The sequence below is a fragment of the Chelonoidis abingdonii genome, chromosome 13, assembly GCF_003597395.2.
Source record: "Chelonoidis abingdonii isolate Lonesome George chromosome 13, CheloAbing_2.0, whole genome shotgun sequence".
Lineage (NCBI taxonomy): Eukaryota > Metazoa > Chordata > Testudines > Testudinidae > Chelonoidis > Chelonoidis abingdonii.
In genome coordinates this window covers 18,784,420-18,802,418 of record NC_133781.1, presented here as the reverse complement: position 1 = coordinate 18,802,418, position 17,999 = coordinate 18,784,420, and the positions used below count along the sequence as shown (strand labels likewise).

General features: G+C 46.1%; 1 protein-coding gene across 2 annotated transcripts in view; it reads right to left on the bottom strand.

The window, feature by feature from the left end:
- Nucleotides 1–1,214: 1,214 nt before the first annotated feature.
- The window catches only part of FDXR (ferredoxin reductase), a 32,330-nt gene continuing 15,545 nt past the window's right edge, over nt 1,215–17,999 (bottom strand). For both annotated transcript variants that reach the window (XM_032785080.2, XM_032785083.2), the window contains one exon: nt 1,215–16,524. In XM_032785080.2, the coding sequence (XP_032640971.1) occupies nt 16,394–16,524 (131 nt within the window). In that variant the 3' untranslated portion in view covers nt 1,215–16,393. The remainder of the gene's footprint in view (nt 16,525–17,999) is intronic.

Sequence of the window (17,999 nt, the reverse complement as noted above, 5' to 3'; positions counted from 1 at the left end):
CCCCCCCCCCTTTGACCCAAACTCCATCCCGGCAACTCAGGGCAGTCCGACAGGGCAAGAGCCTGGCCCTTTAAGGGAGCCCCATTCCCCTTTCCCTGGTCGGGCTGGGGGGTGTCACTAGTCGGGGGGGCTTGGGGCAGGCTGGGGAGGGATAACAGGCAGTGAAGCTCTGGCAGCGTCCCGCTGTTGCTTGGGCCCAGTACTAATGGTCAGCTGACCACATGGTGCTTAACTTAGAGAATATTCAACACCCCCCTTCCCCCCCAAAAAATCTCACGGGGGGGAATCCTGCAAAGGAAGGAAAAAACCCACTGAGGTGGGAGGTTAAGGGATCCCTTCCCCAGGGTTCGCATCACCCCAACTTTCTGATTGAAAAGAGCTTTACTAGGCTATAAGACAACCCCTGCTCCTCTGTGTGAGAGAGGGGAGGGGGCTCTCTCCCCAGTGTTACTCCCCACACTAGCGCTGGAAGAGTGAGGCTGTGGGCCAGAGTTTGCAAATTTCTGCCACTCCTGTTGGTGTCATCACCTCACAGGACTGGCTCTAGGTGACCCATTTCCAGAAGGCCTGAGGCTGACTCTGAATGGAGCAGATGCCAACAGGAACAGAGGGTGAGCTGCCCCTCTCAGGTTCAGATTGCAGTGAATCCCTGGCCCAGTAGGATGTAGAATTTAGGAGCCCCTGGCTTCCAGCCTGGGGTTCAGCCTACAAAGGAATCAGCTTTTCACTTGAGGTTTTGGCCTGGAACTAACAAGTTCTGAGGTCATGTGCTTGTTCTGCTAGAGGCTTGCTGTGTGGCCATGTGGGCAAACCATGTAAGGCCATGCTTTCCAAAGAGCTCAGCATGCACCATACCTGCTGAGCTCTTCTGAAAATTTGGCCACTGAGTCTGGTGCCTAAGTGGGAACTAAGCTCTGTTGAAAATCTGGCCCCAGTTATAGGTGCAGAGCCCTTTTGAAAATGTCATCTTTAATCTGTCTCTGGGCCCCAGTTCCCTATCTGTAAAACGAGGCTACTGCTTCCTTCTCCAATCCTGGCTCTGTCTCATCTATTTGGATTTGTAAATTATTTAGGGCAGGGACTACCTCTTACTGTGCTAGGTGCTGTACAAATACATAACAGAGACTCATTCTCACCAGAGGCCTGAGGGTGTTACCAATAATGACTCTCATGCCTTTCTGAGAGAGAAAGCTTAAAAACAAAAGGTTAAAGCCTTGAAGCAATGAAATAACATTTTAATATCTTAAAAGATGTACAAAGATTTCCAATATACTTTGTTTCAGTTCTTAAAAATCCACTTACCCAACTCTCATATACATGAAGTTTGTGACAATAAAAATGTACAAATACTATGTAATATGATCAGGTTCATAATCTCAGCTGGTATTGTGCACAAACCAAGCTTCACTTATATTTCTCAGTCACACACCAGTTCATAAAAATGAGATTCTATTCTGCTTTAAACCGATAAGGAAAACACATAGAGATGATGACTGAGAACATCATTGGGTTCTGAAAGTGACACCTGGCATTTCGAGAGAGACGGCAACTTATGTAATGACCCTGACTCCGTTAGTTAACTATTCGCTGTCTAAACTATACTCTGACTATACTCCAATGGGAAACGACCTGTTCCTGGGGAATTGTTGCTGTTACAAAACTGCTTGCAACACCTGGAGGAACTATGACTAGCCACAGTGACCTTTGAAGGGTTTCAGGACTTTACACCAGTCAACTCAAGTTAAAAACAGTTATTGTAGCATTAAAAGCTCTGAGCTAAACCCACCAACACCAAGAGAAATAGCACTCACTGCATCCTTAATTCACAGCGCTGGGCCAGGTATTGTAAAACATCTCACTAGGCATCTTTGAGTGCCTAAATACCTTTGACACTGGCTCACTGGGCTTGATCTCATTGAAGTCAAAGTGATGGTTTGTGTTATCGTATTACCCAGGAGCATTAGTTATAGAGCAGGACAAATTTAAAGTCTTTCATTTTAACAATTAGAAGGAATATAGAAGCCTGTTATGCATATTACAACTGGCTATTGCATGGGCCTGGATTCCTCTAACTGAAACCATGAGACACCCAGATTAACTGATGCTGCTGCATCGTATTTTCTTTCTTTACTTTCTTACTCGTACTAGAGAACAAGCTTAAAGGGGTCAGTGATGGGTCATTGGTGCCTAAAATCTTTGCAAAAGTAAATTTACAAATGAAATGGTTTCATAATGTATTTTATTTCAATGAAAACACTGTTTCTTGGTTGGATTTGCGCTCCCCCATGGTGTTGGCAACCTGGACATTATCACATGATGGAGTCAGTCCCAAGGGTTTAAACTTCCCAAATAGCATATCCTAGGAACTGTATGTTCTTGGTGTATACCAAATATTTACTTTTTCCATATCAGATTCCCCTTTTCTGTACCAGAAAGCCAGACTCTCCATTTAGCAATATGGGGTGCTTGTGATCCCCTGACATCAGTTTGCATCACCTTGGTTGAGAATGCAAGGCATAAACAATCAAACAATACATTACTGTCTACGTTTTCAAAAAGGACAAACAGGTACAGAAAATGCTGCTTGTGATGCCACATGGCAGAGTTAATGTGGGCAGTTTTGGAAACCTTAGTTTTTTATTGACTTCCCAACCTTCACATTAAATGCAAGTACTTTCTATTAATGCAATATCATTGGTGTGTTTAACTGCCTATGCTTTACAGGGGCAGATTCAGTGCAGCTCAGTACCCAAGATGGACAAGAGCTCGGGTGATCTCAAAGGGCCAGATTCTCTGCTAGTGCAAATTGGCATTGAGAGGCACCAATTTACACCAGCAGAGAATTTGGGCCAAAGTCTGGCTCTATGAGGCAAGCCCACTGTCCAACCCATTCCTCCTAGGGAGAGGGTGAGAGAACAAATAGCATCACAGAAGTTAGTGCTTAAGAGAGTACTGGAAGGCACTCAGATGCTACATTGATGATCACAATATAAGAACCTCTATAGAACAAAACAGTGTGAGTCAGCTAGCAGACAGAGACCAAGGTGGCAACAAAACTAATTGTCACTTCATCTCTCTTGCTAAGTCTCCCCACAACACAGGGATGTCAAGCAAGTTCTGAGATGAGGGTCAAGTTAACCAGTGTCCGTCAGGGACCCTGAGGGTAGAAGTAAGGAATTCGCTGACAAGAGGCACTGTGCAGCCTTGCCTGGCTGTAGAGTGTGTGTCCATGAGTACCAGAGTTAAACCCTACAGCTAAAGGCAATTAAGGGCTTAGTAACTAGAGATGGTTGGGAATTTTTCAGCCAAACATTTTTTCCCCCATCAGAAAATGTGAATGCACCAAAACTAAAACCATTCATGGGAAAAGACCCATTTCAACAGATATCTAAAATATTCTAAAATATTTTGAAATTCAAAATTGCCAAAACAGAATGTTTTGACATTTTCAAAAACAAAAGAGTTCTGTTTTTCAGGTCAAAATGACTTTATTTTTAAGCTGAAGTTAATTTATAGCAAAAAGGAAAAAAAATAAAAGATCAAAATTGACACCAAATATTTTGATTGAAAATCTGCCCCAAAATTTCAGATCAGATCAGTTGGCAAAAACATGAGATAGACTTTTCTTCCAGATTGAGGATAGAATTTTTTTTTTTTTTAAATCTCAAATTCTCAAAGGGCAGGAGAACAGTTTCTTGGCCAGCTCTAGTCATTACCAAATAAATGCATTTGAGATCCCTTCTTTTCCCCCACATCGCACCCCTCTATGCATCCCCCACAGCCAGTCACCTCTTCCTTTGGTGAATTTCCCCTACATCATTGCCCCATTTTGGGCATCCTCTCCCCCTTCTCAACATTGTTTTCCCCTCTGCCCTTTGTGAGGTTCTCCCCTGTGGATGGTTTCCATCCCTGGGAGGGGAAAGAAGCAGCCATTTCCTGACACTATGAGGCGGGAAAGAAGTTCTCCTCTCTTCTAGGAGCCCGTTAAAACAACAGGGACAACAAGTGAGGCAGGAGCAAGAGAGGACGGAGCCTCCTCTGGGCCCCAGGATGCTGTGTGTTGTGGCATTGCAGCCTGGACAAGGAGGGGCTCAGGTGCCTGTGGCCCATCAGGCGCCAGCTCCCTCCTCAGCTCCACCCACTCAGGCTTCAGCTCTTCTGGGCTGTGTTGCAAGAGGCTGGCACTGGCAGGTGCAGGCTGGATCCCTCTGTTCATTCCAAAGGGAGCTCCAGAGTGGAGGGAAAGGTGCTGGGGGGGTCAGATCCAGTCAGTGGGCTGTAGGTTTGGCACCCCACACCCTCAGCTGCTGCTGGCGGCCTGTTCCCTCTACCACCACTCAGCTGCTGACCTTGCCAGAGCTGAAAACAGACTCTACTTCTGTTTGCCAGTTGCAGCTATTCAAATATTCATCAGCCCCCCTACAATCATGAGAGTGGTTTAAAATAAGCAGCTTTGTTTTAAAAATACATTTGGGGCTCTTTTTCTTTGCCCTGTGATTTCTAAGCCTTTAAGGTGCACCCAGGGCACATTTACAAACTTTTCTCCACCACCAAGAGAGCTAGAAACTTCCTTTTAAAAACCAGGAGAAAGCGGAGATGTTGATGTAGTCACATGACTCCCAGAGCTACAGCTTCAAGAAAGATGGACCTCAAATATCCTGAGACTTTTGATAAAAAGGTGAGAATTGGCAACAGTGCCCTGAGGGGATCAAACAGAGGATCACCCAGGCTGCATATACAAGGCAGCAAGTGCAAGGTGTGGGAAAGGCAGCCAACAGCCAAAGTGCAAAAGCAAGGAGAGAAGCAGCATTATCATCCAGCAGCCAATGTGCTGAAAGGAGCATTGCGCTACAGGACCCAGCAAGCAAGCAGGTGGGGGCAGGCAGGGACAGATTCTGGAGGGGACAGGCATGGGGGTGTCTAGCAACCAGTGACCAGAGATGGGGGAGAAAATAAGGAAGGAGCAAGGGCCAATGCGGTAGAGAAGAGATTACATGGAGAAGTCAAGGAAGGAAGGAATTAATGGGACTGGACAACGTGGGAGAAGAGAACAAAGAGATACGGGGCTGAAGAAAAGGGGCGTTGAGAGATCAGGAAAAATTAGACCAAGGCCTGGGGCTACGTCTTCACTACCCGCCGTATCAGCGGGTAGCAATCGATTGCTCAGGGATCGATCTATCGTGTCTCATCTAGACGCAATATATCGATCCCCGAACGCGCTTATATCGATTCCGGAACTCCAAAACCCGAACAGGGTTGCGGAGTCGACATGGGGAGCCGCGGACATCGATCCCGCGCCGTGAGGACAGTAATTCGATCTTAGATACTTTAACTTCAGCTACGTTATTCACGTAGCTGAAGTTGCATATCTGAGATCCATTTTCCCCTGTAGTGTAGACCAGCCCTGATTTACACTGCACGGTTAGGTCAACGTAAGCTGCCTTGCATTGACCTAGCCATGGAAGTGTCTTCACTTAAATTTGGCTCTTGTCTGTCAAAGTGCCTCTCTATGCCGATTTAACACCACCACCTCTCCAAGAGGCAGAGGGTCACTGTCAATATTATTAGGTTGATGGAGTGTCAGTGTAGACATTGCATTGCTTACAACAACTGTTACTAGCTTTCAGGAGCCGTCCCACACTGACAATACGATGCATACAAGCGCTCCTGGTGAGGACCGCACCGCTGACACAAGAAGCCAACTGTGCACACACACAAGTGATTTAATAATTGTAGTGGCTGTGTGCCGACATAGGTCAGGCCAACATAATTTTATAGGGTAGACATGGCATGAGAAACAGATGGGGAAAGGTGGAAGAAAAATAAAGCCAAGCCATACATTTCAGCTGGGAAACAGACAGACACCATGGCAGAGTCAGGAAGAGCACTCAGGTCTCCCGACTCTTGGTACATTGCCTTATACACTAGGTCATGCCACCTCCTTGCTGCCTGCATAACGCCTAGTGATCCCAATCAGCATTATTCACTGATCAAGACACCACAGTGTTGTCCCAAAGTAACACTTTGAAGGTTGATTTTTAGTGAGTCTAATGGAGACACTTTCTAGACAGTGGTCCCTTCTCCTTGTTAGTGTGAATACAGTGTCCAAGTCCCTTAGACAGATGTTTCCACCAATGAATTCAGAGAACTTGAATTTTAAATTACTGCTGCTTTGTGTGAGCTGGGGAAGGCAGAGGCTGGCAGAGATGAGGGTGTAATCAAAACAAAAACATCAAGTAACTTTCAGTCAAAATCTGTCCCTTTCAGAGTTCTGTGGCCTGTGGTATACAGGATGTCAGACTAGATCAGGGGTTCTCAAACTTTGTTGCTTCCTGACCCCTTTCTGACAACAAAATAACTACACAGCCCCAGCAGGATGAACCAAAGCCTGAGCCCGCCCAGACCCTGCCACCCTGAGTGCAGGTAGGGAGGGGAAAAGCCAAAGCCCAAGCCCCAACACCCTTGGGGGGGGGGTTTGAAGAGACAAACCCAAAGCCCAAAGGCTTCAGCCCCAGGCACGGGGCCTGTAACCTGAGGCCTGTCACCCAGGGCTTGGGCTTTGGTCCCAGGCAATGGGGCTCAGGCTTTGGCTTTAGCCCCAGGCCCCTAAACCAGCAATTTGTGCCCACTTGCATGAGTGAATCTAGTCTGTGGGTAGCCAGCACCTCCAAATGCTTTATTTATCTTATGTTGTAGCTGGGTCAGTCCCATGATATTAGAGACGCAAGGTGGGGGAGGTCATATCTTTTATTGAACCAACTTCTGATGGTGAGAGACAAGCCTTCGAGCCACACAAAGCCCTTCCACACATGACCCATAGAAGCATGTCTCTCACACCAAACAGAAGTTGGTCCAATAAAAAGATATGACCTCACTCACCTTATCCGCTTATCTTAGGCACTTGTAAGGCATCCATACCATGGTATCTAGATACCAACACCCAGGCCTGGACTCCTCACGCTTCTTGTTCCACCAAAAGGACAGCTCCTGCTTTGATATTAACATTACCTTTCTAGGTGCCTTTCATCCAGGAGACTCCAACAGTATTTGAAAAGCATAACAGAACTCCCTGACACGCAAGTCACTTTGGGAATGCAAAGCAGCTGCTGATGAACAGGACAGGGGAGTTTAGGACCATACGGATACGTTGATTCACCTGAAACTACAGGGGCAGGCATAGGTAGGGAGGATGTAATTACCGACACTAGAACTTGAGCAGGACACCTAGGTTACTCTTTCAGAGAAGTGGAATGCTCTAATTAGAGCAAGCAGTCAAATTTCTGTTTCACATCAGAAACACACAGTCTTCAGCAGCACATTGTTCCCTAACCCCATGGTGGCTAGTGGTCCAATACTGACTCCAAGGGTAGTGTGCCACCACCCCACTTCTATCATCTGACAAGTCTTCCCAGAGGCCTGCCAGCCAAGTAATGTCCCAGTCCTGCTAGCTCACAACCTAATGCAGAAGGGTTGCATTTACATACAGCATCCCTCCCTCGGGAAGTGGTTACATCCAGGGTTTAGCTGCATCAGACAGATCAAACCAGTGATTGGCTTTATAATGTAACATTTTATATTTGCAGTTATTCACAAAGCAAGTGCAGGCAGCAGACAAGTCCTAGAAAACAACAGAACAGTTTCCAGAGGTTCAGTTACATTAGATTCTCTAAACATCTGAAGCAGGGAACCTTGAAATGGAAAGGTTACAAAAGCACCCTTCACTTTTCTTAATCATTCCCGCCGATCAGACATGCCTCCTGTGCAGAGTCCTGTGTGCGTCAGAGTGCAATTCAAATACAATGTTGCTTTCATTCGTTTAGAAAGGAAGCAGTCACGTTAAAAATTGCGGGCCGAGGTTCGGATCGCCAGCCCAGAGTGTAAATCCCAAGTAACTCGGCTGACATTAGTAGAGCTGCTCTATATTGTCACCAGGGAAACTGAGATTGGAATCTTGGCAAATGACTTTTAACCCGACTGCATCCTAAAGCAGGGGCTAAGATTCTGATCTCCATTTCAATCAGTGTAAATCTGGAAAAGCTCCAGCAAAGTCTGGATTTACATCACTGGGCCTGAGATGAGAATTTGGCTCACTACTTAAAACCAAAACAAAACGCTGTTCCCCTTGTCCGTGTTTCTAACAATACTCAAGAATTAAACCAGATAAAATGTTTAAAGTCTAGTTTAACATTTCATCATTTATGCAGTTTGGTTGTTTTCCGCAATTCATTCAGCACGGCCAATGAAACTAGACTCTATAGTCAATTTTGATTTAGCGCCCACTTCCAGTCTTTGCAGGATTTGCAACCCAGGATTCATTTAAAAAAAAACTTTGATTGTTTGGTTTTAATCTATGAAAATGTTTGTTAATATGAGGTTTTGTAGGCAAAAATATTTGCAAGACAGAACCCTCCCATTCTGGGGCTAACTAACCTGTGCAGTGTCCCTTTAAAATACCATCAGTCTCATTTTCCTGGTCATGAACTGCTGCCTTCAACAGCATGGCCTCACACTGCCAATCCTTAATCAATGCCTCCAAGTGCCAGCTTGAGTCCTAACGGAGGTAGCGGACAGCCTGTCACATCCCTTCCCTTTGATTCTTCCCCTTCTCTGGCAGGGACGGCAGACATGCCACAATGATTTCCCCCGCTTATCCTGTCCCCCTGACATACACTAGTCAGGAGCATGCTTCAGAGTCATCAGTGCCAACCCCAACCCTTGGCACAGTGACAACAAGCAAAGCATTCTGGGTGAAATGCTGGCCCTGTTGAAGTCAATAAGAATTTTGCCACTGATGTCAATGGGGTGAGGGTTTCATCCCACACATCCAGTCATTGCTCCTAGAGAGGGAAGTGTGAACTGCACCTTAGTCTCCCAACAAATCCACAAAAATATGCTCTAGCTGCTCATGTGAGATTAAGCAAGGGAGGATCAGCCACATAAGGAAGGGCCAATGCTTACATAAATGCCCTTCATTCATAGCTCCTGCAAGCCCCAAAATGGAGTAGATTGTCCATGACATCAGCAAGCAGCTCAGCTGTGGCAATCCTCCACTGAGCATAGCATGGAGGAAGTGCCAGCTGGCGTTATCAGCAGAAGCAGGTGAGCAGACAGGCAGAGAATGGAAGGTGAGCACGTAAGGGAAATGTAGGCCAGAAACCCAGGAGAGAGAACTATTGAGGCAAAACAGAGGAATACAAAAAGAAATGCACAGCTGACAGGTCTGAAAGGGTAAGTACCAGGTCCATTAGAGCTGGACATACAGCACAAGGCTCCTGTACTCCTCCCTCTCTCTCAGCTCTGGAATGGTACGCACCTTATGACACATGCTGGAAATGCAGTGTCCAGTTACATTAATTAAAAAAAAGAAACGACCCAGGGAAATGAATAGGGACCATCAGATCCATGGACACAGTGCCTTGCATTCATTTGTATTCACTGAAAGATCACTAGGTAAGCCGGGGATGAGGCAACTAAAAACCTTCTCATCACAGTAAGGGAAATTTCCCACAGAGGGAAGAAATAGCTAGTTACTCAACAAAAATAAGCTACTCCAACCTGGACAACTTTATTTGTTGCTTTTCATCACGTCCCTAAATAGCTCCTCAAAACAGCTGCTGCAGGTTTACATCTAACTCTAGTCTATTCCCCTTCTAGCCATAGGAAACCTGTTCAGGAGGCCCTGTTATGCCAAAGTAATTAACACACATGAAGAAAAAACCTACAGCCAAGTATGGAAACTGGAGCTATGGAGCACTCCTGCCTGCACCTGAGAGCCAACAGCGCCCCCTTCCGCTTCCATTTGGGATTTCTCCAGGAGAGATGAGATTTGATAAGGTGTACAAAGCACTTCCACTGCTATCAGAGCAGCATATGGAGGGCTTTGGGCATCATGGCCAGGCACAGAGAGATGCTGAGGTATTCAGCTGTACTAGGTGTCTAGAACCAAATACATATTGATCTGATAGAGGGGTTCACCTAAGAGTTGTAGCTCTTCTGAAAGCCAAAGGAATGAAATTTTTCTAATGGAAGTTTCTCCTGATCTGATAGTGCTACAGGTGTGTTACACACAGGGCACTTAAGCTTCCCTCTAGAGGGGTCCTCAATCAGCTAACTTGAAGCTAAAGATGTTAACTTACCGACTGAGGTTTGGTTGGGGTTAGCTACCCCTGACCACTTTAGCCACATCCTGGGGGTGAAATCTTGGCCCCACTGAAGTCACTAGGAGTTTTGCCATTGGCCTTAACGGGGCCAGGATTTCATCCTTGGTGTACAGTATAAATTCCTGCCATGGAACAAGTAAGCCCCAGCTATAAGTATAAAGGACATGCTGACGCAGACCCATACACCTAGGTGCAACAGTGACAGGAAAGCTGCAAGTATCTGGTAGAGAGCCAACTGGTGATGTGGAAGATACAAAGGGAATGTGGAATCTTCCTTCCTTCCTCATCCCGTCATGCCTCACCCCCTTCCCCCACACTGTTCCAACTCAAAAGTGGCTTAAACCCTTGAATCAGAATTTTGCATTTAATTAGCCCTGCAGATGGCCCCATTTTGTGAGAGTTCAGGGCAAGGTGGTTGGAAGCTTATTTTAGGGTCATGTTGGCCACAGGCCATCCCATGCCCCACATTCTGAGAGAGGTGGGTATAATTCCATGCACAGCAAGTGATTTTTGCTAGAAAAACACCACAAGGTTCCAAAAGGACAGTAGGGTTTTGCGGCTCTGTCCAACGTTCTCAGAAAGTTTTGCTGCTGGAGTCAGCACACTCTGGGAACAGATGGCACCAACAGCCATTAAAAGACAGTTAGGCAGACTCAAAGAAGGGATGCCACTCTGGGTGATTCATATGCATTAACGTCGTGGGAACTTTCCTCAGGATGTTGTCTTGGCTGACCGAGTAATTGGGGAAATTCATCTAAATCCATTTTTATGATTTCATTAAACGAATAGCTTTTTAAACAATGCCTCTCCGGTCTCACTAACTCGATCTTAAATCATGCCACTTCTCTTCCTCACTAGAATGTAAATATAATGCAGAACCTTTCCCTTCGGCTGTAATGGATATTAAATAACCAGGTTTCAAGGCAGCATTGCCCTCAGGTGGCTCAGTCACTTTAAATACACATTTCGATAAACAGTGAGCGAGTTAACCAGGCAGGAGGCTGCCCAGTTGACACTCATAAGAAAGAAAATGTGTTTATAAACACAGTGCTAAGAAAGCGACAGACTTAAGTGCCAGCTGACAGTTCCATGCCCCACCGTGGAAAAGCACGACCCTGGAATGGCAGGCATGCCACCAGGGCCAACGAGGGTAGGAGCATCTGGGAGCCTGCTTGGATTTTTCTCGTACGCTGCATCTTTATCAATTTGCCAAGCAGCCCCATGACAAAGGAAAGACCAGCCTCCATGGGACGTGGAGTCACTTCCTGGGCACTAGGCATGGTGATAGCGTGTCGTCCGGGGGAGGATATCAGAGCCGCGCATTCCTCCTGAGGCTGAAAGCAAGAACAGCTCGAGAATGCAGCCCCTTCTAGATGCTGCCAAATGGCAGAGGAAATGTAGCAGCTTCCCCATTTCACAGATGAGGAAACTGAGGCACAGAGAGGTTATATGACTTGCTCAGGAGCACCAAGGAATAGCAGCCAGCTATCCTGACCTGCTTCAGCCAGCTGTTTTTCTCCTCTACTAGAAAAGTGGCATTATCTTGTCTGCATCCCAAAACACAACTGAGTCAATGGACAGCATCTTGCAGGGAAGGGACTCTTCACTGTTGTAACTGGGCTGTGTAATCTGACTGAACACTCAGACATGCCCAGAGCATTAGCCAGTTTCCAGAGCAGGGCCATGGTTCAGCCTACGTAACAATGGATGTGGTGTAACTGGGTGAAAGGACCTGGGCTGTGTAGTCTAGATGGGCTCTTAAAATAAAGGACATTCCTCCCTACATTCTAATCTTTTATTGGCCTCAGCTATTTTATACTGTTTCACTGAGGCTAAGCTGGGACACAAATCGTCAGTGCAGGGAAATTTAACCAAAAGGCCAGTACTGTCTTTACTTCAAGCTCTTCAGTTCTCTCCCCCTTCAGAAGCAGGAGGGGAAAGGCAGGTGCGTCATGCTCAGCTTTGCACTGCCTGGCTTCTTATCCATTACACATAACTGTGACAAAGGAAACTAAATGTTTTGTATCAGTAGATTCTCTTGCTATCCTCAATGCCACTTTTGGGAGAGGAAGAAGCAGGGGGCAACTCTCCAGCAATGTTCACCATTGCCACCTACTGGGCAAACATTTCAAACATAGCAGCAGGATTTCTTGATGCTCATGTCATGCACATTTGGGAACAGCACTGCAGCAAGGGTGGGAGGTATCTGAATCGTAGAACGGAACTGTAGGTCTGGAAGGGACCCAGAAAGATCATCTAGTCCAGCCTCTTGCGCTGAGGCAGGACTAAGTGAACCTAGACCATCCCAGACAGGTGTTTGTCCAACATGTTCTTAACTTCCAGCGATGGGGATTTCACAACCTCCCTTGATGCCTATTCCAGAGTTTAAACCCTGTATTGCTGCAGATTAAACCCATTACTTCTTGTCCTACCCTCAGTGGACACGGAGAACAATTGATCCCAGTCCTCTTTATAACAGCCCTTAATGTATTCAAAGACTTATCAGGTGGTCTCCCCCCACCCAGTCTTTTCTCAAGACTAAACATGCCTCATTTTTAACCTTTCCTCACGGGACAGGTTTTCTAAAGCTTTCATCATGTAGCCTCTTCCCTGAGATGTAGCCCAAGCCTCCTCCATGGCACTTGCTACTTGGAGCGGCAAGTGTCTGCAAGGTTAATTCTGTTCAGCGGCAATAAAACCAGATCCCCATGGCACCAGCCCACAAAGGGAATGCTACTACAGAGCTCCACCCTGGTTACAGCAGAGGGAGGAGGTGGGTGAGTCTTACATTCATTCCTCCATCGACAGCGAGTGAGAAACACCTCCAGCTTGTCTCTAACCCTTCCACATACACATTGCGGAAAATTGGCTTGCAGCCACCATTCCACTATGAACGCGGAGCCCCATCTGCCTCACCCCACCCTCCTGTATTACTGACACTTACCTGAATAGCTAAAATAAAAATAACCTCATTTAGGGCTTTTCATCTAATCTCAAAACACTTCACAATCTTAATGTATTTATCCTCAACACCCATGTGAGGCAGGGCAGTGGTATTATCCCCATTGTACAGATGGGGAACTGAGGCACAGAGACATCAAATGACTTGCCCAAGGTCACACAATAAGTCTGTGGCACAGCAGTGATACGAACGCAGGTCTTCCACCTCCTAGGCCAGTGCCCTAACCACTGAACCATCCTTCCCCTTCACATGTGATTGACTCAGGGACCCAGCTGTAAGGGGAGAATGGACAGGGCAGAGATATCTGGGGAGAGCTAAGGTTGGTTGTGGATCCTTACCCTCAAATGTCCAGGCTTTCAAAGGTTTATGATCCCAATGGTCTAATAATGGTATTTTTGAATTGATTAATACTCCCTACTTTAATGGTATCTTGAAGGGATTTTTAAAGCATGGGAATTAACTGAGTCTGAGATGGCTACTGTTGTGTGGGAGGTGGAAAGGGTGGAGTAAGAAACCAAGCCACTGCACTTCACTGCAGGTGAGCTCCCTTTGAAGTGCAGCACTGAACTCTGACCAGCTGAAAAGCACCAAGAAAGCGGGAGACGAAAGCAGAAGCGGACAGGGCATCATTTCAGACAGAGGGAGGCAGCCACCTCGAACACAGGAAAAGCTGAGTCTCACGGCAGACAAAGTAGAGACAAAGAAGGCTAATGAGCCACTTGCTCTCTCAGGCCAGGGACCACCATTCATCAAATGTAGGTTGTCACTCAGCCCTAGAAAGGTTCAACTGCCCTTGCTGTACTTTTTAGGAGTTATAGTACTGGCATCACAGCGCCACCTAATGGACAGACTGTAACTGGGAAATGAAGTTTACCAGAGATTTAAATGCCCTGGTCCCTGAAGACAGAGATGAAAGAGCAGAGAGAAGACAAGGGGAAAGGAACCAGCTCTCCATCCTGAGATTAATTCACTCGGTCAGGGACAGATACATGCATCCAGCTATGGAACAGGCAGTTCAAAGGAACAGCAAACATGAGAGGAATTGACATAATCGTCAATAAAAGTCTTTCATCTGCCTGAGATATTAAAACCTGGATCTTGACCTCTTGTGCATCCTTAATGGTCCTATGGCACTTCCCGGAGGGCATTAGCCCCAGGCCTGGGCCAAATTCCTATCTAAGTAACAGCATTCAATCCCCCTCAGTTATTTTTCCCTTCCTAAAAACTGGCATGGAGCCCTGCTTGTACAGAACTGACAACTGCAACCCATCCTACAGACAAGTGTGCGCTCCCCGTACCGTGTAAACAGCCAGCACAGTGCTTTGGGATTAACATTCACGGTGAACTCTGCTGACATGAGCAAAAAGCATTTACCACCAACCACTACAGACAAACAAGGTCTGGCCCATCACATCATGTCGCAGGCAAATACCTCACTCACAATGCATTTCAATTGTTTCCTCTATTGTTATGTTCCTGTATGCCCAGCACCAAAGCAGGACAGAGAACAATTTCATTACTTTGCAGTCAACAGCCTCGCCAAAAAAAAAAAAAAAAGCTTAATCACCTTTCCAAATCCAGAATCCACGTAATCTCCAGCTCAGAGTTTAACATTAGAAATGCATCATCCCTACGACATAACAGGAGTCACGTCGCACAAACAGCTGTTCAACAAGCTTTACTGCTAATTTGCATAGATGTTTCCAGCAGTCATCACATTTCCTGAGTTTCTTAATGAGTTTGCAAATGAGATTTAAAAAGAGATGAGGCCCAGATCTGTCTTGTCTAAAATTGGACTAAATGCTGAGCATGGAAATACAATCTGGAACCTCCCAGCAGACAGGTGTCCACATTGCAGCAAAACAGCATCACAACTGATACATTTTAGCAGAGGCACCAAGGATTGCATGAGGACAGAGATTTAACTCCCCTAACAGCCAGAGACCTAGTCTACAATAGTCACATTTAAAAGGGGGATCTGCAGATGCTGTCATAAAAAACGGATCTGAACAGTTTACATGTGACATAAATGCAGTCCAGCCATTCAGGTAGCCCCTACAGGTCAAGGAGAAAGCACATTAGCAGAGCAGTGAGGAAGTCTGCATGATGCTATACTTCTTCTGCAGCTAAACAGAGGATATTGGGGCTCTCGGTCTAGCAGCAAAACCTGGAATCATTTAAAACATGATCGATTTGGTCAAAGAGGAAAAGGGGACTGTTTAATAATAATCTTCAAAGCACACAGACTACACAAAAAAGCAGAAAGGCCAAGAGGTTGGTGCTAGTCACAATCAGGGCAGGCTGCACCTCTTAAATACTAACGCACAGATGATTCTGGATATTCTGGAACAAGTCAATTCTATATTTACTAATTTCCCACCCCCCAGCTAAAATATAAAATAACCCAAGCCCAGTCCAGGTATCCATCATTAAGAGCTGTTGAGCAGACGAGGACTCTCCAGGATTTACGGACACAGACTGCCTAGTAAAGTTTGCAGACAGACAGAAAGCAACACTCACTCAGCAGATGAGAAGCACGGCCCTGCATTTGCACAGCTCTTAGGCTAGCTGCAGGCCTAGGCTGGCCAGCCAGCCCTAAGCTTAATGCAGACAGAGATTAAGAGATTGGACTCAAACTGCCGCTCCAACTTCACCTTCCTCCTCCTGAAAGGGCTTATTTATAGGTGATTTAGAGAGAGAAAATAACTTGCTCGGACTCTGACACAAGTTACAAGGAAATAAAGCCATTTGGCTTCAGGCTTTGTGTGTTAATGGAAAGGTGACGGTCACTCATTTTCTCTCACTGGCTTTAAAGGTGCAGTAAATGATCAGAGGAGAGCGACGACCCAGGGCCTCTCACTCTAAGCGGCACCCGGTCCAACTAAGCAGTTAAAGCCCAAGTGACTCAATCTACAGCGAGCTCCCAGATCACTGCAGTGAACCCCTAGAGGGCTGACCCAAGGAGGGAAGGTGGCTAGAGACAAGACTGCAGGCTGTAAAGACCTGGAGTCAGTCAATAGCACATGACCTTGTGTAAACTCATGTCCACTTTAGGAAGCCAGAGGCAGTTCCAGCTCACTGCCGGACAGCTCTACCGGCCCCTGGAGCCACCCACCTTCTCCCATGCATCCAAGAACAGCAATCAGTTCTAACTGTGCCAATCCTCCATGGCAGGCATGGCCAGCAGCGAATGGGACTTGCTGAGGAGATGCAGGAGATACATTGTGGATCTGTCATTTTCTCAGACTCAGAGGGCTGTGCATAGGCATCTTCAGTGACTGATCAACTGCAGCATCTCCTGAGGATCTACTATCTTCTCCCGAGGTTTGCCAGCCAGCTTGCCTCTTGCCACTTCAGCAGCATCTATCTTCTCCCAGTCTGAGAAGGTAACTGGATGGACCCCTGGTGTTATAACAAAAGAGAAAGGACAGGTCCGTATATCCCAAATGAACAAGAATGAAACATGCAAGCAAACAGAAGAACTAGAACCTGGCAAACACAGGCACCTTCAAAACTCAGCAGCACAAAGGCAGTTAAAAGACATGCTCCAGAGATCCAGTCAAATCTGACTAGTCAGACACTTGCAAGCCATAACAATATTCAGCGCAGCACTCATGGAGGGGAAACAGCCTTGATTCACTTAAAACGTCTTGAACTATTAGAGGGAAGCACACTTGAACTGAAAGCCTTTAAATACAGCAGCAGTAAATGACCCTCTGGGGTGTTTTAACCTGTCCCCAAATGTGCCTGGAAGGATTGCTATGAAAGCCAATCAATAGCAACAGCCGTGCTGTTTATGCAGCTGACAATGACACTTTACTCAAGGATTGTGCTGCTTTTAAATGCCCCTTGGCAAGCAACCATGCGCTGTCCTGCAATGACTGTCAAACCTTACTACATTTAAATAAAGAGAATTGCAGTCCCCCACCTGTGGGGTTTTTTTTTAGTAATAAAATGCAGGGTTGGATACACGTTGTGTTATATACTCTGCTCCCATAAATACCCTGTGGAAATCACTGACAAGAGTTTAGTATGATTCAAACAGAGATTAATCATTTGTATGAAGAATAAAAACTGCTTACAGTTACAGTAGACAGGAAACAAAAATTAAAGGATAGAAACCCTCACGCTTCAGGGCATAAGTCAACAATAAATCAGAGTGTTAGGAAGAAAACTTTCTTCCAGATAGGCAGTTATGGAATAGCCTACTAAGGGGTTACTTGCACAATTTGGTATTTTCTACTGTAAGATACAGGATACTGGATTAAGATGACTGGCCTGAACTGGTGTGATCATTCCTATGAGCCTAAGTGCAACAGGGCTCAAGGAGAGATCTGTCATAGGAAAGACTGAGGACATGCCGAGGGTAGACATTTCTCTCTAAATAGCTGACTTGAATATGGATTAAATTAGTAGAAAGCAGGAGCTATGTTTGAGGACTATTGCGTATCATCTATGAAATGGATTTGTATTCACACCAAAGAATCTAGCAGCACAACCAGCACCCTCTCTGGTCACCTCAGCAGCAAAACCAAGAGTTTAGCAGCCCACGGAACGAACTCCTGGCGCATTCCTGGAGTGGTTCCTCTGGATTAGGACTGAAGAATTATGGAAGTGCAGCACTGGTGGGGAGCTCATACTGTCCTTAAACAGACCAGCGGGTAACAGAATCTCAGACCCAGGACCGTCACCTTTCTCCGCAATATATTCACTGTAACCACTCAAAAGCTTCATACACAAGGTTCCTCGTTTTGTTAACAATAAGCAGAGATGCTCAAAATAGCACTCCTTAGGTGTGCTGCAAGCACCCAGCCAGGTCTCTCCATATTCTGCGCCATTAGGCAGTCCACCTTATTATTGCTTCAGCGAGTGCTGTA